Here is a 24,765-nt window from a genome sequence, read left to right as displayed (position 1 = left end):
CAAGGGGTCACCACGTCCTCACAGCACCCCTGGAGGACCCCACAGCCAGAGAGCCCCCCACAGCCTCACCGCACCCTCAGGGACCCCCAAAACCCCACTACCCGAGGAGAGGGCTCACCACCTCCTCCCGGCACCCCAACCCTACTAAGCGACTGCCCTGCGAGAAACCACCCCTCCGTAAACCGCTCAAAGAGGAGAAAAGCGACCCGAAGGGGCCGCACCGAAAGCGGCAAGGAGCCGCGTTCCCCCACCCCCCCCTCTTCTCCTCCCCTCACTCACCCGCCCCGCCATCTTGTCGCTGCCCTCAGCCCGCAGCACCGCCTCTCAGCCGCTCCGCAGCGCCGGGCCCGCCCCAGAGCCGCCATGGGGCGGCGCAGCGCAGGCGCCGGGCAAGCAGCTGGGGCCCGGCGATGGGCCAAGGGCTGCGGGCACCCGAATAAACCCATAGGTTTTTCGTCCTTAAGGGCTGGAGGATCAGCCCACGGCTCCGAAGGAGCGTAAAAAAACCCTGGGCAGCAGCAGGGAAGTGGGAAAATGTAGAGAGAAACAAGGCCACAGGGAAAATGTAGAGAGAAACAAGGCCACAAGCACCGAGGGCAATGCAAGAGGTGCTCCAGGCACGCTGCACAAGTTCCCCTGCGGCCTGTGGAGAGGCCCCTGGTGGGGCAGGCTGTCCCGCTGCAGCCCCTGGGTCCCGCAGCGGAGCAGATCTCCGCAGTGGAGCAGGTGGATGTGGTCTGGAGGAGGCTGTGGTCCATGGAGAGCCCCCACGGGAGATGCGGCCCATGGAGAGGAGCCCACACAAGGAGTAGGGGATCTGGGGGGAGCTGCTGCCCGTGGGGGACCCGTGTTCAGGCAGTTGGACCCCTCCGCTCTGCCCTTGTGAGGCCTCGCTGGGAGCACTGTGTCCAGGTCTGCGGCCCCCAGCACAGGAAGGATTTGGAGCTGTTAGAATGGGTGCAGAAGAGGCCACAAAGATGATCAAAGGACTGGAGCAGCTCTGCTGTGAAGAAAGACTGAGAGAGCTGGGGATGTTCAGCCTACAGAAGACAAGGCTGCAGGGCGACCACTGCGGTCTTTCAATCGTTAAAGGGGACTTATAAAAAAGATGGAGAGCGACTCTTTGTTCAGTCAGATAATGACAGAACAAGGGGGAATGGTGTTAAACTAAAAGAGGGGGGATTTGGATTAGAGGTTAGCAGGAAATTCTTCACTCAGAGGGTGGTAAGGCACTGGAACAGGTTGCCCAGAGAGGTTTTGGATGTGCCATCCCTGGAGGCGTTCAAGAGCAGGCTGGGTGAAGCCATGAACAACCTCATCTAGTGTGTGGCATCCCTGCCTATGTCGGGGGGGTTGAACTGGATGATCTTTGAGGTCCCTTCCAACCCAAGGCATTCTGTGACCCCATAGTACAGACATGTATTGGAGGAGTTCTTGAAGAGCTGCAGCCTGTGAAAAGCCCACGTAGGATCAGCATGGAGTCCCAGCCCCATGGGAGACCCCACGCTGGAGCAGGGGAAGGGAGTGACCATGAAGGAGCAGCAGATGAAGTGTGCTGGGCTGACTGCAGCCCCCACTACCTTTGCTGCCCAGGGGAAAGAGGTAGAGAGGAAGGTGGATGGAGGACAAAGGTGATTTTTAAGTTTGCTTTTTGTTTCTCACTGCTCTACTGCTAGTACTAAGCAATAAATCATATTAATCTCCCTCAGCTGAATCTGTTTTGCCTGTGACAATAATTGGTGAGGAATCTCCCAGACCGTATCTCAACCCATGAGCCCTTTACATCATATTTTCCTTTCTCTTCCTTTGAGGTGGGGGAATGAGAGAGCAGCACTGGGGGCTGGCAGGGTGCGGCAGGAGGTCAGCTGGCTGCAGCAGGGGTCACGTGGGGCTCGGAGACCCTTCACATCTCCAGGCCCCTGGACAAGGAGTTTTACAGAGCTTTCAATGAGCAGTTTCACAATTCTTTGTAGAATAAGAGGGACTTCAATCTTTCAAATTGCTGCTAGTAGGCAGTGCATCATTTAGCAGCAGATAATACTTTAAATGGGGTGCTGTGGCATTCTCCAATAATTGGTAAATCCAATTACTTATCTTTTCTTGAACTGCCTTTCCATTCAATTGCATATGGCTTATACTAACAGCATCTTGCCATGTTGTGGTTTGTGCTAAAAATTACAGCTGGGTGCAATCAGAAAGCCAGGTAAGAGGAGTTTAGCACTACTACTCCAGTCTCGTACAGTGTGCTGGAGCCTGGAATCAAGCCCATTCTTTGGCAGGGAGGGCCAGGGTCTTGTAAAGCAAGTTGCTTGGCCTTCGCTCCTGACATGGCTGTTTTCAGCCCATGCAAGTCTTGCTTCTACAGGCAGCTGGCGTAGTCTGGTCCAATTTGAGTACTCACTGAATCTTGGCAACCAGACTTCTGGATATGGATCTGCATGGGGGCCCCCCATCCTGGGATTTGGCTGAAGCAGTGCTTTTCTCTTAAGAACAAATCATATCGGGTAAACTGTCTCACACTGAGAGATGAAGAGAGCTGCATCCCCCAGTGTAATGTTCCGTGGGAGAATGAAATTCCAATTATGGTCTTTTGTCTTGACTGCTTTGAAGGAGGAAGGCAGCAAACAGTTGGACTCCAAAGCAAGGTTCAATACTGTCTCCAAAGCTGACCTCAATGGCCTGGAAATCAATTCTGGGCACGAGTTCTAGTGCATTAGCAACCTGTTACATCAACTTCCTGTGCAGGGCTTTGACAACATAATAAAATATTAATATTGATTTAACTGCCAGTTAGCTGCCTTGAACAGGTAGTAATGTCAGTGGTAACAGAGCGGGGAATGCAGACTTCATGCATGGGGAAAACGGGGTCCCTTCAGCAGGCAACTGTAAGCTGGTGCTCCAGGAATCTCCAACTAAGAACTGACAGGTATGGCTGCAATTTGCTATGTATTGTTGGTGGACATGAGCTCTGCCGAGTTAGATGCTTTACAAGGACATCAAGACAATGGAAATAAAAGCAGCAACTAAAAACATTTTGCAGTGGCTATATAGCTAACACCTGCAGTAGTGCAAATAGCCTGTCAGCTTAGGGCAGGTATCTGCTGGGCAGTTCTGCTGGTGGGGGTTTGCTTCGTGGCCTCAGTTAAATGTAAAACCAGCTGTGAGGCTGACATGTAAACACCAGTCAGATGAAACAGCATTTTCCTCTGCAGTTGGCAAAGCTGCCTGGCCTGAAGGGTCCTCCTTGCAGGAGTCAGGTACCGTATTGCTGCACCCCAAGCTGTGAACTCTGGCTAAATAGTGTAACAGGGGGGATTTTCTCAGCACTCTGAGCTTCCCAAAGCTCTCTGCCCTATGGCCTTGAAAAGTCTCTTACAGAAACAAGCACAGGAAATATGACCTCCGCATCTGCAGGGAGATAGTCCTGTTATGGACCTCTCAACAGCTCACAGCCAACTTATAGTATGGTCTCGTAACACCTAAGACCCCAGCCGAAGTCCAGGCTGCTGGGCAGATTTTGATTTGCAGCAACTCTTCCTACTTTAACTGAATGTGCTTATGGCTCCTGATAAATGATTTTGCAGTGTGTGCAGCCCATTTTAATGCACTATTATTAACTTAGTAGAAAATTTGCAGTCTCCAAGACAGAAAACGCTGGTTCAGTCATGTAAAATCTGACTGCTGGCAAGTAGTACCTGTTGAGTCCCTGCTTTGCCCTTACACAGCCACTAACGAATCCATCAGGGCAGCCTTTGTGGCCCAGTTCCTCTGGAATCAGGCCGGGGCACTACTACAGAGCCCCCAGCTCCAGCAAATGGTAGAAGAATGCTCGTGGCACTGGGACCTGTGGGTTAAGCCTTGGAAATCCAGTGCCAGCCTGGTTCACTGATTGTTACTGCTCTGGATGGATAGAAGAAGGGATGGAACAATGGGTGAATGGAAGGTGGAAGTAGATGGAGATGTGGAGAGAAGGGTAGAGGGAGGGGAATAGGTGGAGGGCTTGAACTGAGGAGAAAGCAAGAGAGGGCTGGAGGTGGATGAGTGCACAGGGAGGCAGGAATCGCCATGATCATTCTTGGTGTGTTAGGGACAGCACCAGGAGCCCTTCCTTCCATCACACTCCAGCTCCTCCCCAGCAGGGCCTGCCACTCCTGGGGCTCTACCTGGCCTCTGTCTGTGTAGTCCTGTGGCTGGGGAGGAAGGATCCTGCTCCAGCTCCAGCTCCAATCTCAATGCAGAGGGGAAACTGCATGGAGATAGATTGCATAAGGAGGGAGGCCTGGGGGCTGCTGAGGGCTGTGGCTGCTTGGGCTTCAGGATGGGATCTGAGGAACAAGAGGGCACATGAGGGAATGGCAAGAGTAGGATGTCAAGTTTGTCACGTGGCCTCAGTGTCCCCATATTTCACCTTTATTTTTAGGGGAGAAAAAAAAAAAAAAAAAAAAAAAGCAAATCTTCCCAAACCAAACACTATGGCCACACAAGTTTCTCTTGGATTTCTGTGGGGCAGGGAGTGAGGGGTGATGATGCTGGAGAGCCATGAATGTTACAGAACCAACACCTTTGCCGCTCACCCTGCAGTCTCCCCAGGCAAAACCTGGGAGGCAAACACCTGTGGCCTGAATCCCAGGGCAGGCAGGGTGGTCCCGGTCCCTGGTGAGCTTAGGGAGGCGCAGGGGGCAGGATCAGGCCCAGCACAAAGCGTTTTGCAGCAGCCAGGCTTGTCCCAGTGACCTGCCTGTGAACCTGCTGTGGTGCGCTGGAGGCAGGCTGGGCAGGGATGGGAGTGATGCATTAAAACAAGTCATCGAGTCATAAGAAAACATCCGTGCCTCTATCCAAAAAGAGTCAGCGTGCAGTTACGGCAGCAAAAACAGCATCCCTAGATTGCACAGAAATAGCTGGAGCAGTGAAAACCAAGCTGGGTTTGGTTTCAGGGGTTTTAGGTGTTTTTTTGTTTGTTTGTTTGTTTGTTTTGTTGTGTTTTTTTGTTTTGTTTTGTTTTTTTAGGCACGGCGCAGCGGGCGCTGGGAGGGCTGCCCACAGACCCAGAGGGCCCCGGGAATGCCCTGCTGCCAGTGCCCGGCACACAGCAGCCGCCGCGGGCAGCGCCTGAGGGGGGCAGCGCCTGAGGGGGGCAGCGCCTGAGGGGGGCAGCGCCTGAGGGGGGCAGCGCCTGAGGGGGGCAGCGCCTGAGGGGGGCAGCGCCTGAGGGGGGCAGCACGAGGCCGCCCCAACACCGCAGCCGCTGTCTCCGGGTGAAAAATTCCCTCGAGGGCCCTCATAGGCCGGCCGGCAGCCGCTACGGGCGGGAGGATGGAGCGAGCTGATTTCTCATTGGCTACTCCTTGTCAGGCAGGAGCCAATCGGAATACAGCCCCGTTTCCCCGTAACTCTCGACGCCCGAACAGCCGCGTGGAGAAGCGGCGCGCTCACGCGGCGCGGGGAGGCGCGAGGCGCCAGAACGGCTCCTCATTGGCCCGCTCCCTCAGGAACCGGCCAATCGCGTCGGGCGCGCGGGGCGGGGCCGGCGGTTGCCCCGGCGGAGGCTAACGGCCGCCTCAGGCCTCAGGCAGCCGCCATGGCGGGGCGGGGAGGGGGCGGCAGCGCCGGGGACCGGTAGCGCTGGGGGCCGGGAGGAGCCGTCCTGGGCACCCATGGAGGTGAGGCGAGCCGCAGGGCGGCCGGGACAGCCCGAGGAGCCGGCTGCGAGGCCCGGGAGGCCGGGTCGCTGCACTTTTCCTGTCAGAACCCAGGCGGGGAAATTGGGGTGCCGGTAACGGAGCAGGACTGGAGGAGGGCGAGGCGCTGTGTCCGGCTGGGATTCCTGTCACCAGCCCGCTTCCCTCAGCGCCCTCACTGCTGGGACTTGGCCGTGGGCACCGCCTGTGAGGGGTGCGGGCTGCCGGTACTGGCATGAGGCGCTGCAAAGCCAAGCTCCAAAGAGCCGTATAAAAATTTATTTGGGAAAAATGATGGTGGGGATGGGGAGGTGTAACCCGTCCGTAGGGGCTCCCCGTGTCCGTGTGTCCCTGTGTGCCCTCGTTCTCTGAGATCACACGCTGTGCAAGTACACAGTAAGTGCTGTGTGACCCTCCTGGATGAGGAGATTACTGAGGAGAAAACATGGCGTAATTTGGATTAAAAAGTCACATTTTTTCACATTGTTTCTGGTTTTGTGTGTTCTGAAGAAACCAATGTATTAAAATACATTGGTGTAATTGCGATGTAAACAAGAAAAAAGCTCGCGCTGGACCGCGTTTTCCTCTCATGGACCTATAGATAAAACATTTTAGAGAAGAGCGCTAATTCCAAATAATTTCGGAATGTTAGCACTGTCAAACTTGTATGTTTTCTGAAAGTAGAAAGCGTTACAAATGCAGGGACGAGCAATGAAGCTGGTGAAGGGACTGGAAAATGAATTGTGAGGAGCAGCTGAGGGAGCAGGGGCTGCTTGGTCTGGAGCAGGAGGCCGAGGGGAGGCCTCGTCTGTAGCTCCTGACAGGAGGTGGCAGTGAGGTGGCTGCCGGTCTCTTCTCAGGCGATAAGTGCTAGGATGCGAGGCAGCAGCCTCGAGTTGTGCCAGAGGAGGTTTAGAGTGGATGTCAGGACAAACTTCTTCACTGAAGTGGTGATGAGACATTGAGCAGGCTGCCCATGGACTGGTGGCATCCCTGTTCCTGGGGGTATTTAAACCTGTCACTTAAACGTGTCTCACACGTCTCTTAAACGTGTGGACGTGGCACTTACAGACACGTTTTAGTGATGTGTCTCAGCAGGGCAGGCTGGTGGTTAGGCTTGGTGATCATGAAGGGCTTTTCTAACCTAAATGAGCCTATGATTTTAGGTGCTCCAGTAACATTTTTAATAGTATGCAAATAACTTCATTTCTGAGCTAAGTTTTGTTGGTTTTTTTTGTTGGTTTTTTTTTTGTTTGTTTGTTTGTTTGTTGTTTTTTTAGCTAATCAGTTGTATTTTAACTTTAATTTTTATTGTGTACCTTAGTGTTCTGAAAAAGGGAAAAAAAGCCAAGGTTTTCGTGTTTTCATTGCCTTTTCCTGCTGGCTGCTTCTTTCTGAGCACATCCAGTTTGGCAGTGGTGGGGGCGGTTCTTAGGTGGAGGTTGTTTCCCTGTGTTAGAGAATGGGGCACATTTCCCCAGTAGCTCACAGTGTGTGCGTTACAGTAAAATTACAGCTCATGAAATCTGAAAATACATGTATGTGTGTGTATGTAGCACAACATATCCAATAAGAGCAGCAATGAAAGAATCACCAAAGACGAGAGGTGTCTTGCTGTTCAGAAGCCCAGCGAAGAACACAGGTTTCCTCTTCACCTGCACCTCCTCTGTCTTTAAGCACCTTGTGAATTTCTTATGGTTGTTGGATCAAACTTGGATCTAAGAGTAAATCTGAAAGTGTTGTAATGATGTTATGTAGAGCTAACTTGTTGAGGACTCAGATAAGCAGAATTTACAGGTAAGTGAAAATGTTAGAGAAGTTAAAGTTGGTATAAGATCTACAACTTTCAGGTCTATGTTTAATTATGTCCTTCTACCTCTTTGTTTTTACCCCCTTGTCTTGCATAGCCTAAAGTTGCATGCAGAGGTGGCAGTCGCTGCTGGAGTAGCACGGAAGCTGGCGGGAGGCTGACTGATGTATTCAGTAGTGTAATGACGGGCTCTGGCTCATTGTATGGTTGCTACAAATCACAGGTTCAGTTGATTATAATTTTTTTTTTATATCTTTGTAAGAGTTTTTGTTGTTTGTAAGCAAAACAGTCAAAAATATTTCTAATATTTTTTCTTATACTGGAGAACACCAATTACAGTGCCTGATTTGTTCACACTACATGTCTGTGGTAGTGATGCGCACCAGAAATGGCAGTGACTCTTTTAGTACAGTCACAATAAAGGCTGTTCACTTGTGTATCCCATCTTTTGCTGCCTCACTTTTGTTTTCAGATTTTGCCTGGTACCATCTGCTGTGCTGGGATAGATTTTGAAAGCTTCCCTGTCATCCCCACTGCACCCAGAATTCCAAGAAAACTCCCCCTAAGAGAGATTCAAAGTTGAGAATAACAGAATAACTGCAAATACCATAGGGCCTTCTACCCCTTCTCTCCCTCTTAACTTTCATAGTTCGTGAACTTCCCATAAACCTTTGTTTATTTTGCACTTTCTCTCCCTGTTTCATCCCAAACATCACAGAAATGGGGCTGACAGTACTGGAAAGAGGGAAAGGACAACAGATGAGTTCCATTTGAACATTTCATGGTTTTAGAGGCAGAGTGACAGAAGACACAGGCATTTATGTAGAAAGCTGATTAATGTGTAGAGGTAGCATTAACCAACAAGAGAGACTGCGGAGCAAAATGTGTGGGAGGAGAAATTAGGACTTCAGCTGCAGATGTGCTAAATTTAGCTGAATAAGTCATGGAAAAGTTAACCGCTGGCATGCTGAAACGTGGAGTGTTTAGAGCCAGCAGAGGGAAATGGGTTTAGAGTAAAGGGACATCTGAAGCTAAAAAGCAGTTTTTGAAGTTGCTTGTACTGAGCTCACCTGGATTAAAAAAATGGAAAGTCACAGGAGCAAAATCAAGAGATTGTGACTGAGAGTTAAAGTCAAAAACAATAAAGTGTAAGGATGAAGGGAGGGGATTAGGACTTGGTTAGAGGGTGTCTAATGATGCATTTAAAAAAAGATTGAGAGATATTATGAAGTGTTACTCAATGTGAGAGATGAAGGGGTAGTGAAGTTGAGGAAGATAATGTTTCGATGTGTGCTTTGTTCTTCTGTTAGCATAAACATTTGTAACAAGGTGAGGAACAAATGACTATTCTAAAGAAAACTGAGAAGGAGAAGCTTAGATCTTGCAACAGGTATTTGAGTGGCATGCCATAGAGTCCAAGCATTCACATAAACCAGCCTGTTGAGCAGGAGGATTAGTCTGGCCAGTAGGAAGCGCCATGATAGTTAAGTATATTAGATTTCTTTTCATTTTGCATTTCATAGCCATAAAGTTTATGGCTGATACGGCCTGGAATTTTTACTTCTATTGTTATCTGCACTGAGCAGTAGCCAGTAGCAGAAGTTACTTTTTGACATAACACTACAACCATGTGGTTTGTGTTTTTTTCTCATGATCTGGTTACCCCAGGGGTAAACTCACGTACAACCTGGTAGAATGATGAAATGACAATTTGATTTAATATTTATAAAAAGTGTTTAATATTGAAATTAATGCTTTTATTGTATATAAAATGCAGAATGAAGAAAATGTAGACCTACCTCAGACCTACAGTTCTTCCATTTCAACATCAGAATACTCTGCACCTGCGGACCCTTCCCTTCTATATGCACCGTGGTCTGTGTATGGAGATGACAATAAGCAGTCTGCCGCTTCCCAGATTAATGTGAAGTCCAGGTAGGCAGTTTGACAGAGATCATTTGTGTTGAATGAATAGATTTTTTTGTTGTTTTGTGTGATTTAAATCTAATGAAATATTTAAAACAAAGTAATTATTTCAATTTATATTCAATTTTTTCTCAGAATTCAGACTGAAAGGAATGATTATGGCAGTGAAACAGATTTATATGGTCTAGTGTCTAACATCTTGGAAGAACAAGATAAATCGCAGCCATATTGTGCTGAGGGGTGAGTAGGTTGCCGTGAGAGCACTATTGTCATTCACTTTCTCTGACAAAAACTACCCTCACTGTTCTGCATCTGCTTTCTATTTGTCATCTTCATGTCAGCTGCTAGCAAGCAAGTCCTCATACTCTTCACAACTTCCCCTCCTTCACCCTAATCTTCTAGTATTTTACTTGTGATATTAGTTTAGTAGCTTTTGGCTTTCTGGTATTTATGGAACTCTTTTATTAGAAGTTTTAAAATAAGTTCTTAATGAGCCTCCTAGAAATGCTGTATTAAAATAAATCTCCTTGAGCATATACCTTGGCTTAATTTTTTAGATCAAGATAGGGTTCAGGCTTTAGGTTCTTTATTAATTGATTTCAAGTCATAGAAAGAATACACAAAAATAGAAACAGTATTCTTTCACACTCTTGAATTGGCAGGAGGGAAGAGTATTTCTTTATGGATGTGCCACTTAAGCAATATTTATATATCTAAATGTCATTGATTATGCTGATGTTCTAATGCTGAAAGAAACCATTAGGTAGTTACGATAACTTGACACAGAACAATTCAGGTCCCATTTCTTTCTGAATCTGAGCTTTCTAGATCTAAGAGATAAGAAAGGAACCCCGGTTCCCAAGGCAGGCACCATTCTTCCTTCCTGTCTTCCCCAAACTGCTCTACTGGTTCCTCTATGTTTGCTGAGTTATGTTGCTGAAGTGAAGGAAAACTTTAGAGAGAGTCATTCTTGATCAAAGTATGTACCTGGTAATTCCTTTGCTTTAGCCAGTTTTGACTGGATTTCTGTTCTCAGTACTGCCAAATTCAGCTGGAACCAGCTACTGTTCCATTTTTCACTTAGCCTGTTTACAGCTTTCCTTGACACATTGTGTTTGTTCCTGTGTTAATCCATGGTAATTAGTGGAAGGAAAGGAAATTTGCTGAGAAACCTGTTTTTAGTGAGTTGATTTACCTGTAAGAAGCAGCGTAAGCCAGTGTGAAACTCAAGCGATTCTGAAGCAATAAGCAAGATGATACACAGAAGCATTTTGTCTGGAGAACTCTGTCGTGGCTTTGAAGGCTTGTGGGTATTTTGAGCAGTATGATAATCTTAACCTGTTTATCCACCAGGAATATGTTGGAGATAATGCATAGTAAATACTTGGAAAGAATTGGTTGGACATATTTGGTATGTATGCATCACTCGAGGCTTGAAGGCATTGTACATAGCTCCCAAAGTCTATGGGTTGGTTTAGGCAAGCCAGAATTAGCCGTCTAGTCCAGGTACAGGAAGCCGAGCAGGTTACAGGAGTAGATAGAAGTTGGAGAAAGAGATCCTTTAATCAATTAAGAGAAATGGTTGGGGGAGAATTGGATGCTTAAACTTTTTCCTGCATTTGGGAATGGAAGAGGAGCACTACGGACAGAATCTAACCGTGTATTTCTTGTTTTTCAAGGAGTTGCTCTTCCAGCTTAAAGTCAGTTTGGCCCATGAATGCAACCAGAATTGCAGACCACCATGACTTGTCAGAAACTAAAAGACCAGTTGTTGCAGCTGTTTCGCAACAAGGTTTTTATGGTAGTGAATCCACATCTGCTGCTGAAAAACAGTACTTGCAAAGTGGTAATCTTGCATCACAACAAAAAGTAGATGAATGTTATCACGGGTTTACTGGTATAGACCTTGAAGAGCAATGGTTATACTCTCCTAAAAATGAGCATATCAACTGTTGCAATATGCAGACTAGTGAGAATATTAAGACAATACCTATATATCAGAACTATCCATATATAAAGAACACCTTTACACCTCAAGTGGGGTATTTAGAAGTAATTAAAGACTCAGGAGCTGATGCTTACTCCTACGGAAGAGAGAAGGTCTGTCCCAAAGGAGCAGATGTGCAGTTGCACCAAAAGCGGGCAGAAACACTTCTTCCACAGTTTCACAGATACAACGAAAGTATGGATTATAGTAGATATACTGAGTATTCTCATTCTGGTAAAGCAAAGCCTAACAAGAGCACCAATTGTAGCCTCCAAGAAAACAAGAAGTTAGTAAATGGAACAACTGAGGCATCGTCTCTGGACACAGAACCCTATACTAAATTATTTCAAGTTAAATCGGGTACTCAGAAAAAAATAGAAGATACAATTCCAGATCAGCAAAACTTTACATTTCCCAAGGCTGCAGGACTTCTATCAGAAAAACAATTTTCTAATGAGCCTTCATTCTGCACTGATCTGGGACAAAAATTTGACTATGGACTAAAATCTCTTACAGCTTGTCCAGGAAATAGCGACTGTGCAAATGGTGTAGATAAGCAGCAGTTTTCCAAGTCTGATCTTCAGAATTCTGAATACTGTAAATCAATTCCTTTACTACCAAACTCAGCAAACACTTCAGCAGGTACTAATGTAAGGCCAACTTGGATGAACATTCAAAGTAAAAGCACTGCTTCTGTCCCATTTCAGAGCCCAAGTCCTTTGGTGAAACTGAATAATCATTTATCTGCTTTTCCAAAGCATTTCAGTCATCCTAATGATTCTTTTCCGTTATCATCTTCAAACCTCCCTTTAAATAGTAATTTATTTCATAAGTACTGTCAAGATAATCCTTCGTTTTTTTCAAGTCTTGATTTTCGTTATAACCCTTCAGAACGAGCACAGTCTGCTTCTTATATGGAGGCACTGGTTAAGTCTGGAGAAGAGAATCTCATTGACTATCTGAGTGACAAGAGATTAAAGCAGCCAAATGGATTCTGTGAAAATTACTCAGCTCAGCAGTTTGGGATCATTGAAAATCTGAACAAACACTGTTTTCAGTTGAAGACACAGAGTGGACATTACGATCTGGAAGGACAAAAACACGCAGACAGTTTGTTGCAGAACATGTACCAAGATCCAGTGGAGTCTCAGGGACAGTTTAGTCTCAGGCAGGGAAGCGGAGACAGTAATGCCATCAACCATGTGACTCGCCTACAGGCCTCCAGCTTTCCCAATAATTGCATGATGGGTGACTTGAGACGTAATCCGCAGCTTGGTTCAAGCACATTCCCTTTGAGATCCGCTCGTCCATTTGGCCATTCAGTTGTCCCTCTGATGGAGTCCTATGACTTGTTCTCCTGTGATGATTTAAATCGCTTCTATCCTTACTTTAATGATATGATGTATGGTGACGGCTCTTTTTCTGGTTTTGTACCAGCATTTGGATTTCAAAGGCAAGTTAAAACCCGTAGTGGACCTGCCAGCGAGCTCCATCTTAGACTAGAAGAGTGTTATGAACAGTGGAGAGCTTTGGAAAAAGAAAGAAAGAAGGTAAAGAAAAAAAATGTATATTAATATACATATTCCTCAGGCTGGGAGAGGAATGGTTGGAAAGCTGCCAGGCAGAGAAGGACCTGGGAGTGATGGTGGACAGTCGGCTGAATATGAGCCAGCAGTGTGCTCAGGTGGCCAAGAAGGCCAACGGCATCCTGGCTTGTATTAGGAACAGCGTGACCAGCAGGGCTAGGGAGGTGATCGTCCCCCTGTACTCAGCTCTGGTGAGGCCGCACCTCGAGTACTGTGTTCAGTTTTGGGCCCCTCGCTACAAGAAGGACATCGAGGTGCTTGAGCGGGTGCAGAGAAGGGCGACGAAGCTGGTGAGGGGCCTGGAGAACAAGTCCTACGAGGAGCGGCTGAGGGAGCTGGGCTTGTTCAGCCTGGAGAAGAGGAGGCTCAGGGGTGACCTTATTGCTCTTTACAGATACCTTAAAGGAGGCTGTAGAGAGGTGGGGGTTGGCCTGTTCTCCCACGTGCGTGGTGACAGGACGAGGGGGAATGGGCTTAAGTTGAGCCAGGGGAGTTTTAGGTTAGATGTTAGAAAGAACTTCTTTACAGAAAGGGTTGTGAGGCATTGGAACAGGCTGCCCAGGGAAGTGGTGGAGTCACCATCCCTGGAAGTCTTCAAAAGACGCTTAGATGTACAGCTTAGGGATATGGTTTAGTGGAGGGCTGTTAGCGTTAGGTTGGAGGTTGGACTCGATGACCTTGAGGTCTCTTCCAACCTAGAAAATTCTGTGATTCTGTGATTCTGTGATTCTGTGAATATGCCATAGCACAGATTTAATTAAGATCTCATCACACTCAAAGGTCAGACCCATTAGAGAACATGGGTAGTTCTCACTGTTATGAGTTGAAACACTTAAAGATTTTGCTTCCATATATATCGGAGAGTGAATACAGAAGTTTCAAAGGTTTATAGCCTGCTTTGGAGCATACCCAATGTTGTACTGCATGTTACACTTAGAGCAGGAATTTGGTGGCATTTTCAGTTTCTGTTTGGGGTTCAGGGAAAGGTTTGTTGTATGACGGAAAAAAATACACTCTAGCACAAGAAACAATGCATCTGGAAACTTGCAAGGCAAATACATCAATTCTATTTTGAATTAGGACTAAACATCAATCCTTTCAAGAATCACAGCTCTTTCAAGGTGTTCTTCTCACTTTTCTGTTTCCCTGATGTTTAAAACCTAACATATATTGTGAGAAGTGTCGTGATATTTTTTTCCCAGAAACTGAAGAAACAGTAACATTAAAATACTTAAACTAAAAAGCTTCAGACAATTCTGTAGGAAGCAGTTTCCCTATGTAAAGCAGTTGCCCTTTTTGGTAATCAGTCTAAGTGCCTCGAGCTCCCATTGTTAAATGTATAAGCTAGCTTAATTTCTTCAGCTTCGGTGGTACGGAAATTCAGAATCAAGCTGGAACCATCATGTTCTCTGAGGGAATTGTGACCAAATGTAACCAGGGAGTATTGGGGGCTGGTTATTTGGTTGTTAGCTTCTCTGTGGAACTACTGGGACTGTTTTTCCAGTCCAACAAAATAAATTTAATGGGGATGTAATGTAGATTTTTGCAAAGCAGTTTGTGACAAAAGCCAGTTGTTACTTTGAATAGAGTGGTTAGAGGGAAATAGGGTTGATGTTTGAGAAAATGAAGCTGCAGCCTTGCCTGGACCACCACCAAACTATCTAAGAAAGGCAACTTTAAAACAGATTTAGTTAGGTCTCTGTTGTTACAGGTGTCTGAGAGTAACGTAGTACTGGACTGAATGAGATTGAAATTTGAAATTTTACGGTCAGTTTTCAAAGTAATTTTCTTACAGGTAAGTAATATTTGATTTGACATAGAGCAGCAACAACAACAAAAAAGCCTACATTTTGTGCAATTTGATGAAACTACAAAATCTTAATTGCTGACTTAGGCAATTATTATTATTTTTTTTTTTTGGATGAGGTCTATACCCGTTCGCCCATTTTTTTTTGCCTTGTATTTTTTGCTTGCCACCATACTATTTACAGAAAAAAAAAAAAAAGGATGCAGGCTGTAATTGAAGTGAGAAGACGTGGCACTTCTGCATGCCACATATACGCCACGCTTTATCTTTCCATAATTACTCTATTTGAACTCCTTTGAGTAAACTGGTTGTTCGTTTAATGCAGGTGATTGTCATACAAAATGGTTAAATCCCAGGTGTCTGAATCTGCATTATTTACTTCAGAAAATCCAAAACCCCAGGGAAAAAATATTGTGCATCTTACACTTCTTGCTTCTATAATAAAGCACACCTCACAACTTACATTCTTAGGGAGTTATCTTTTGTTTTCCTGCAGACTGAATCAGCTCTTGCTAAGAATTACCCAGGGAAAAAAGTTTCCAGTACTAACAACACCCCAATTCCAAGGCTGACATCAAACCCATCAAGAGTTGATCGCTTAATTGTGGATCAGCTACGTGAACAAGCCAGAGTGAGTTGTAGAAAGATTATAAAAAAACTGTACTTATCACATGGATCTTAGAGTACAGCATAAGATATGTAAATTTATCAGAGCAGCTTATCTCCAAATAGCTTTGTTCTTAAAGGCTGTGCAGGGAATAATACTTCAGCAGGCACAGCTAGAATTTTTACAGCTCCAGGTTCTGTGCTCTGTTAGCAGAGAACCCACTGAGTAGCGGAGGCACACGTTTACCTATGTACATGCCAGGTGTGTTTTCTATTTCAAAAGCGTGCATGCCATGCCAGTAATCAGTCTAATCTAGACAAGCTGCTTGCACAGCTCTGAGATGTGCCTGCATTTTGAGTTCTTCTGTTTTGAACACCTCTTTTGCCCCTGCTCAGTAGAGAAATGTTCTTTGTGGATTTGTACACACTAAAAAGCAGGTGTTTATTAACATTTATAAGACATTACGACATATTTGCTTAAGAGTCTTGTGTATTTGTTACTGCAGAGTGTTTATTTGATGCAACTTTAGACTGAATTTCTACATCATTCATTTGCTTCTTAAGCCAAACAGCCACAACCTGTAAACGAGACTGGTGTTGTTTGGGCTGCGTGTGGCTCTGTGGCCAAACGATGGTGCCAGTGTGCAACGTCGTGCTGCTTTCTGAGGCAGCAGCCTGCGCAGAATTCTGCGAGGGAGACCAGAGGGAGGAGACAAACACACGCAGCGCCAATCTGTGCTGCCAACAGAACAGAGATGGCCTGATCCAGCTGTTCTGAGGCAGAGAGGCCAGAGCCAGGCTGCCCGTGCTGCAGGAGGAAGAGAAGTGTGTGCCGAAAGCAGAGACACTGCAGCTCGTCCTTGCTAAGGGACATGAGATTAAAGGTGGTGGCTGTTCTGAAAAATGCTGGTTTTTGGAGGAACCAGTGCGACTGAGCTCAGCTGCTGCAGAGGCAGTGGTGCTAAGGTGCAGTCTCACCAGTCTTGCACAGGTAAAAATAAGCCACAGAACTGTGTTTGCTCACAGCCTGCTGAAATCAGTCTTCTGCAACCGCCTGGTTTTGTTCATATGTCTGAGTAGCGAGAATAGTACAAGATGTGTTGATAGGCTGAAGTCTTAGTGGACACGTTTTAAACTACTGTTTTGTGAACCCCAAAAGAGCAGTGTTTGGAAGTTACCTCCTGAATTTGAGAAGGCTTGCCTGTCCCTGTCCTACTATTGTAAGATTTTGTCTAAAATAGGACTTAATCTTGTCCAGCCATTTGAGGAACCAAACTTCATGGTGAAGAGCCACAAATGCTTGGTAGATGGCAGCTGAAAAGTAGTTTCAAGGATGCTTGAAAGCACAGTAGGGCTGTTTAACTTGGTTTCTAACATCAAAAAGCTGAGTGACAGCCAAAGAGAAACATTGGCACAAAGGTTCAAGTTGGCTGGATCTGGGATTAGCTCTTCAGAGTGTGGAGCATCCAGTTAAATCCTCTTGGTGGTCACAGACTTTGCATTTCTCATTTGAGATTTCCACTTGCAGTTGCTCTCAGTTCCAGAACAATAGCTGTAGGAGAAGTGACAATAGCTTTCTTCACTGTGCCATCAGTAGCTATTAAAAACACTTTAAACCAGAATCAACTCTCTACAGACTCTCATCTCCTTTGTGCCTGGGGAAATGTAAATCTACAGCTCTTTTGTAACTGGAGAATGCCATCCTGCTAGGGGATACTTGGAGCCTGGACCTTCAGTCTTTCCTGGTGAAGCCTCTCTGTTCTGGGCTAACAATTACTTTTGCCAGAGAGAGTAAATATGAAGTTGTTTCTAGTCGTGAGGTTGTCTGTATGGGCTTGGTGAAGCATCATAGTCCCTGATGCACAGATGTTGTTTTGTGACGAACAGGCATCGAAGCTGGGCCTGAAACTTCAGTCCTTACTCCATGGTGTATTCTCACCTCTGAGCTGTAGGGTCAGTGCGGTGCTGGCTGTTTCCGCTGTTTCCCTGCAAGCATGCCACTCCAGTGGTCAGCCTCAACATTGCTGCTGGCTTTCTGCTGTTCCCACATGAGGATATGAATTATTCAGCAAGCCCTGTGACAGTCAAAGGGTATTGGTTGTGCTTTACAAGGGAGGGCAGGCTTAAGAAATGCCTCTGAGGCGCAAGTGGGAGCAAATTTCTCTTTGGAGTTAGAAGAAACTTCTGAAAAACGTGAGGGGGTGGGAATTGGAGCATTTGTGCCTTCAGTGGTTCCCCTTGGGTTGCTGGGGCAGCCCAGTTTTGATGATTTTGTGGACTTTGATTTTAGACACGTGGTATGCAGGCATAGCATAAAGAATGGAGACATTTAACTTGCCACTGTGATCCTGTTAGAAAAGATTGTGGTACCTGAAAAATGAGTCTTGCAGAACCGAACTCCTCCTGTGGATCTGGACGTAAGAGTAGCACATGGAATCATTTAGCCTGAAAGACCTTCAAGATCATCAAATCCAACCATCAACTACTCTAAGCGAGACTGGGAAATGACTGTCAGCATCATCTTATGTCATTTCACTTGCTTATATAATCCTGCTATTCCACTCCTTAAGATTTGTCTTTTTCTTCAGAAACAATTCTAGTGATTTTCAAACAGTCTTAACTTCTGTTTCCTTTCCTAGTCACTGATTCCTCAGCTGTTTATGCGAAGTTCTCCTTACTTCCTTCGCACTTTTTTTTTTTTTTTTTTTTAACGTAGATCATCACTTTTTGAGTTTACTGGTTGCTGCTGTCACAGTAACTCACAAAAATTATTTCTGCCTATGTTTTTTCAAGGCTTTCACATGACCTAAGGGAGAGCAGGACTGTTCTGGCAGTGGGACCTTGCTTCTTCCCAAATGCTCACTCCTGAGCCTGGTGGCAAGGAGGAGGCTACCCTAGCTGCTATTGTGGATGCTGTTGTCAAAATAATTGTCTTGCCAACAGTCTGTTCTGAGGGTACTTGGGGCAGGTTGGACAAATTGTCCTGGTTCAAATGCTTTTGTTTCCCACTGTTACATCTTACAAACTCAGGGCTTGTCCTTTTCTTAGAAAAGCCTACAGTCTTTTTGCGAGGAAACATCAAGAACTTGGCTTTGCACTGTGCTCCAAGCCCCTGGTAATTTTTTAACCTGTGGATGACCATTAATCATCAGATTTCTTTATAGATCATCAAGTGTAGCCATTGTCCTGTAAGCATTACAGTTTTGGAATTCTGTGTTCGTTTCTGCAAACCAGGTTCTGCAGAGGTCTGTGAACCACTCACCCAGGGAAAATTCATACTAATGTGACTGTTGTAAGGTAAACAAGACAGCAGAGATGCAGGTTTTCAACTGACTGAAAAAAAACAATGATTTTTGGATGCTTTTGCTTGGTATTCTTTGAGAGAACTCCTTTAGTGTTGAAGGCCCATCTTCTGTTAGTGGTTCCACATCTGGCTTTAGCCAGTCGGAATTGGGACTGCTGCTCTCCCGTGTTGCCGTTTGGTTTACACTGCCGCAAGGAGATCATCTGGGTGAAAACTGGCCAGTCTTGGTGGGACTGGTGTTCACCCAGGTAGCTGCAGCATTGCTGACAGAAAGTAGGGCCATGGTGATCTTGTTTTAGAAGAGGGCATGTTTCATGGAACCACTTCCCATTGCAAATTTGTCTCCAAGTTGGATATATCCATTATTAACGAGTAAGCAGGTGTCCTAATACTTGGTTATTGTAGGTTTTGCTGTTATCATGTGCACACCCATGTATTTTACAGCTTTGTTTTTGGAGAAGAAAAAATCCCAGGTAAGAGTTTAACTACTTCAATTATAACTTTATGAACTGTTCTCAAAGGAAAATAATGGTTATTGTTAACCTTTTCTTCCTACTCTGGTTAATTTTCATGTAAGTCTTGGTGAGTACAGCATGAACTCTTGTAACGTGTGAAATGTTCATTAGGTTGTGACTTTGCTGGGAAAAATGGAGCGCCTTCGCAGTTCTCCTCTTCATGATAACATTTCTACTGCTCTTGATAAACACCTGGAGGTAATTCATGTAGTGCAGTCACGTAGAAAAGATGAAATTGTAAATGCTTCGAATCGACAGAGGCAAGGAGCTCCCAGATGCCAAGATGACAGAGGTATAACTATGCTTACATCGATAAGGCAACTGAAAAATTCCACAAGTGTTGCAAGTCTGTATTAAAATTTGTAAAGGTTTTTATCTTACTGTTTTATTTCATTTTAAAATAAATTACGATCTTAAATTATTTTTCAGCTTTGAGAGAGGCAGACTATGCTTTCTAAATGATGGTTTTGAGAGGACACGGTAAAACATTGGGTTTTAGAGGCAAATCGTTTAAATAAGTTTTGATTGCATTTATTTGACTAATAAACTAGCAACTAATAAAAGACAGTGGGTTTTTTTATGTAATGCAGCTTGGCATTGGAGATGATACTAAGCTATTGCCTCTTTCTTCTTCCAGTCCTTCATAGTCCTGTTACCATCACCCTTCTAGTCCTGTTTGTGTTTCTGCGTACAACTTGGTATCTGAATGTTGAATCTGTGAAGAGACCAAGATGGCCTTGAGTTATGAATGGATTCCCTCTTTAAGTATTTCTGTCATAGATTGACATAAAATGCAAGTAATATTTTGGATGAATATACAATGACACATTGGTCAGAATGTTTTTATTCTTAATGGCATCCAAAATGCACAGAATATTCAGCTTAATCTTCTGCTAGTACACAGGCAGAATGGCAGCTTCTCTTCTGTCATTGTTCCCAAGGTGTGTCAGGTTAAAGTCCTGCCACCTGTAATACTCTGCTTTATGGCCTTGTATTGGAACTTTGCTACATTTCTGTGACTGCACCGTTCATTTCCTGACTCGCTTTCCAAACTGAATTATCTGGATTACTTTATGCCTTTTGTGTGTCCCATCATGCAGTTCTGCAATTCTCAGGATTACACTACAGCAGTTCCCCTTTCCGCCTCTTCACAATCGTTCTCATCTCTCTTTACCTTGAAGGTCATGTCACTTTTTTTGTTAAGCCCATTCAAGTTGTTGGTGTTGACTCCTCAACCAGATCAGTGACCTCTTTGGAACCGAGTAGACTGGCAAAGACAAGATGTCCTCAAGATCAGTTCCCCAGTAGAAGAAGAAGTGGGGTTTGTACAATGGGACCTGAGGACTGAACTAGATGGGTCGCAATTTCCGTGCCTACCTCTCTTCCCTGCTGACTGTCTCTAACATGTTAGCTTGTTATGGCAACTGGGGAGACTTTCAGACAGTAGAATATTCAATCTAGTAACTGCATTTGTTGCATGTCTGGGAAAGCCTTGAGGAAAACACTTGAAGCTGTGCATCTCCTCTCTTTGGCAGAACTTTCTTGCTATGTGAGGTTTGTTTTGCTTGAGAAAAGGTGTCCTCCAGCTCAACCCTGTTTCCACTGCACCTTTCTATTCCATCTGATAGGATATGAAGTATCTTACAAGGCAGAACCTGCCTATTGTGTCCAGTATTCTAGGACAAACAATAGTATTTTCTTCTCCCAGCTACTTCACTTTTGTTGCAACACATATTTACTTCAGTGGGAAGCAGGTGGAGCTGAGCTGCCTCTTATCTGCCCCTTCATGCACAACATGAGTCTGAAAAATTCTGCTTTTACACACTAGAGTTGCAGAACTGTACAAGCTATCTGGCAGTTGTTTGTAAATGTTCATGACCACTTAACAAATGAAGTTCTGGAAGAAGTGGTGATGAGAAAAGGGTTTATACGGAGTGCCATCTGTCACCCAGAACACCCATCAAACCTTTCAGTGCAGCATCCAGAGCCATCTGTGACCATACCTCTGTTTTGAGATTGCCCTAGATGCAATGTTCAAGATCTCTCAGAAGAATCTAGATGTTACAGGTTGGGTTTTTTTGTTGTTTGTTTTGTTTGTTTTTTAAGGGGGGGAAAGACCTTTTAATGTCTCTAACTCTGACACTGCATTCAGCTAAAGACTTTAAAACAACTCTTCCTTATTCCTCTGGGATTTTCCCTTCTTACGTGGTAGTGATCAAACACCTTACTATCTTACTGCTTTGAGATACACGTTTATCTGAGTGTCACTTGTTTCTTAGCTTCTTCTAGGCAGTCCAGATGTTACCATTCCTGTGGTCTGTTCTTGATTTTACGAAGTTTGGTGTGAAAAGTTGGAATTCTGAAAATTCAAAAGTCAGTCATAAAATCCTCCCACTCTGTATTCTGTCCTTAATTTCTCCAGAGCTATCCTTTCAGAGTTCTTCGGGTGACTGACATTTGTGTTGGACAAGTGTATTTCATCTGTGATTCTTCATAGTTACCTACATCAACTTTCTTGTATCACTCCTTCCAGCTACTTATAGCATTAACTATATAGGAATCAGTGGTCACAGTGCAGAAGATATCTCAGAATGGGTTTCACAGAAATCAGCCCATTGAGTGAGAGCCAGATGAGCTGGTGAGGAAGTGAAGTTAAGCCTTTATTTCCTGTCCTTTTCTGAGGTACCCCTCATATCTCCAGGAGAGAGATACTTTCACCTAGAACAGTGCATCCAAAAATATTAGTTGAAGGTATGTGCCAGCTTTTTGCAGTAGAATGAAACTACAGTCATGCTTACTGAGCATCAGTGCTTGGAGGAGCAGATCTTAAATCTTCGTCTTCCACTTCTTCCAAGCCCCATGGAAGTGTGGGCAAGTACTCACATGCTTTCTGTGCAGTCCAATATGCAATGGGGTGTTAACCAGCTCTAACTGGAGTGTGCCCCTATCTCAAAATAACATGCAAGTTCTGAGTGAAAATTACAGTGCCTAGAAGAGGGTATTAAATTTGTTTCCTCACAGAGGCTGGAATTGAAATCAAAGAATTATCTACGCGTTAAATGATTGTTTTAAGTGTTGAGCTGTTATATAGATGGACCACTGCATCACCTCTGCTTCGTTTTATCTTAAAGTGGTGGGTTTTGTCACTTTTTTGTCGAACATAATCTGTATGCTCTAATAAAATGCTGTAAATGAGCTATCCCTTCAGTTGTCTTGCCTGAGATATTAGGCAAGATGGGCAAAGGATTCAGTGTATTAATCTGAAGAGGTCACTGTGAGTAATCAGCAATGAGCTTGGGGAGGAAGCCTTCAGTGTGTGTGTACATGGAATACTTCCAAACACTGAGGTGATTGCAAGGCTTTAGGTGCTCTTAATAACAGATGAGAGCTAAGTAGGAATTTCGACAAAATAAGTACCTAAATTCCATATACCTTTTATTGGGGCCTAAAGGAAAAGACACAAAATGAGACTCAAAAAAAGGGCCTAAAAGGTATTGCTCTTTTTATCAGCACCAGGGTGAATTAATTCCAGTAATGCTTGCTGATTAACTCTGTAATAAAGATTAAAATACCTTTCACCCTCACAGATGTTTTTGCACTTGCTCTGGCAATTAAAGAGATGAGTGTAGCAACACGGAAAGCACGTACAACTCTCTGGTGCGCGCTCCAGATGACCCTACCTAAACCTTCAGCTGGACAAGTAGTTACGGAGAAAGCTCTGCAGGAGATAGTACAACCTGAAGAAAAAGTGTGTGAAAATCTGAACGACTGTGGCATCCTAAATCAGAGGGCTGAAATAAGCAAGCACTAATGAAGTATCAGTTGCATACAGAAGTAAACTTTGCAGTGTGTATGTGTGAAGAGATGATACATTAAATCTTCCTAATTATTTCTGAAGTTCAAACAACTAATATTAATATTTAAATCTCTACCTTGATGAGAAGTTGAATTTTCTTAAGGGCTCTCAAGTTCTGCTTAAACTGTCAACATTACAGGCGGCATCAGGATGTAGTAAAGCCTGATGAATGTAAAAACTGATGCGTTAATTTAAAACAATCAGACTCGCTAAACAACTAACAGCTAAGATATTATTTAACTTTTACAGGTGAGCCCTGGTATAAAATTCTTCCGTTAAGTTCATTTAGTTTTGCTTTAGTAAGTAGGTTTTAAAATAATGAGTCTTAAAGACTGTAGTCTACTGTGGTGTCCAGCCAGTATCAGACAAGATTGTGATGTAAAAATGTTTTCCTTATCAAACTAATACCTGGAAACAGGAAGAAAATGCTAAAAGTACCCAATATTCATGTAAAATTAAATATTTAAAATATTAATATTTATGAATTTGAGATTTTAGAATCTAAGTTTGTGAAAGGAAATGCACCAGGTTCTACTAAATTAATGATGATAAAATTGCTGTTGTGAAACCATGCAATTTAGTGAATGTGTTCAAATCATTTGGGCATGCTCTTGGGAAAAAAAAAAAAAAGAACCTCTTTTAAAGTATTTAAACATAATCAAAATATGACATGCACACAGTATTAACCTCTAGAAAGCTGTACAACAGCTGAAATAATGAGTGTTGTTTTTAATACCTTCACTTTAAACTTTGAAAAGAGGGTATCACAATGTTCTGAAATTTTTTTTTTTTTTTGAAGTTAGTCTTTCACTAGTTTGGTTTGTGATTTGATTGTCGTATTTTAGATATCTTAGTTTACATCTGTATTTTTGACAGCTATTAATACTTGGTGTTTATCTACGTATCTTATCTCAATCTCTTTGTATGGAATATAAATAACTTATTCATTGATACAAAGTGTTGTTATTATGTGGCTCAGGAGATAAGGGGTTTTAACACTTCAAGCATCGCGTTTATAATGTCTGGATTAAATTTATTCAGCTATGCTTGCCTAGATACCCAGATATTTGAAATGTCTGTGTTCTTCCTACTTCTAGAAATCCTGATACGTAAAAGGTGTAACGACACCACATAAATTGTCATTAGATGATGTGAGAAAGAAACTGAATGAGAATGCAGGAGAAAGTAGAGTAACCGTTTTGATCACTGATATGACCAAAAGTACTGCCAGAGTGATTTTATTGGGGCAGGAGGACAAAGTACATCTTGATACCACAAGTCACTGCATTAAGATTTGTTAAGTTTAACCTAGGACATGTTAATGTTAAAAACAGTACTGTACTGAATGTAGTCTGTCTGGTAAGAAATAAATTAGCTTTTGTTGAAGAGCATTTGTTCTGTGTTTTTCTTCATAGTGTCAGTTCCTAAAACATTCTCCATTAATGGCGATTGTAATTTTCAGTTAGTTATTGAAATAAGAGTTACCAAGCAGTGGTAATACTGAAATTACTCTCTTGATGCTAATAGAGGAAATGACTGTGACTTCAGACAAACTAAGGCAAAATTAGTGCAGTGAATCCAAAGTGGTGTGCGTATACATGTATATATATATAATTTTTTTTCCTCTATTTTCTTGGTTGCAAGCTCTGTACTGTCAGACAAAGCTTGTGCAATAATTTCAGTATCT

General features: G+C 44.0%; 2 protein-coding genes across 5 annotated transcripts in view; one reads left to right on the top strand and one right to left on the bottom strand.

Annotated features, from left to right (window-relative positions):
- NSF (N-ethylmaleimide sensitive factor, vesicle fusing ATPase) overlaps positions 1 to 371 on the bottom strand; it is an 81,647-nt gene extending 81,276 nt beyond the window's left edge. Inside the window, exon 1 of the mRNA XM_084496685.1 lies at positions 280 to 371. Coding sequence (XP_084352811.1) covers positions 280 to 291 — 12 coding nt within the window. The 5' untranslated portion in view covers positions 292 to 371. The remainder of the gene's footprint in view (positions 1 to 279) is intronic.
- Positions 372 to 5,555: 5,184 nt separating this feature from the next.
- Positions 5,556 to 24,464, top strand: MEIOC (meiosis specific with coiled-coil domain). 4 transcript variants are annotated; one of them, XM_084495995.1, is made up of 8 exons: positions 5,556 to 5,663; positions 7,589 to 7,714; positions 9,269 to 9,426; positions 9,553 to 9,657; positions 11,097 to 12,954; positions 15,294 to 15,428; positions 19,334 to 19,514; positions 22,810 to 24,464. In XM_084495995.1, exons 1-8 carry the CDS (start codon positions 5,658 to 5,660, stop codon positions 23,031 to 23,033), a joined length of 2,793 nt encoding a protein of 930 aa, XP_084352121.1. In that variant the 5' UTR covers positions 5,556 to 5,657; the 3' UTR covers positions 23,034 to 24,464. The 4 variants fall into 4 exon arrangements, with proteins under 4 accessions (XP_084352121.1, XP_084352123.1, XP_084352124.1 ...); XM_084495996.1 differs by lacking the exon at positions 5,556 to 5,663 and adding an exon at positions 6,059 to 6,077; XM_084495997.1 differs by lacking the exon at positions 15,294 to 15,428.
- The last annotated feature ends 301 nt before the right edge of the window (positions 24,465 to 24,765 follow it).

Source organism: Aythya ferina (assembly GCF_964211825.1).
Source record: "Aythya ferina genome assembly, chromosome: 23".
Lineage (NCBI taxonomy): Eukaryota > Metazoa > Chordata > Aves > Anseriformes > Anatidae > Aythya > Aythya ferina.
The sequence above is the reverse complement of the archived record's forward strand: the minus strand, read 5'-3'. Positions and strand labels throughout refer to the sequence as shown.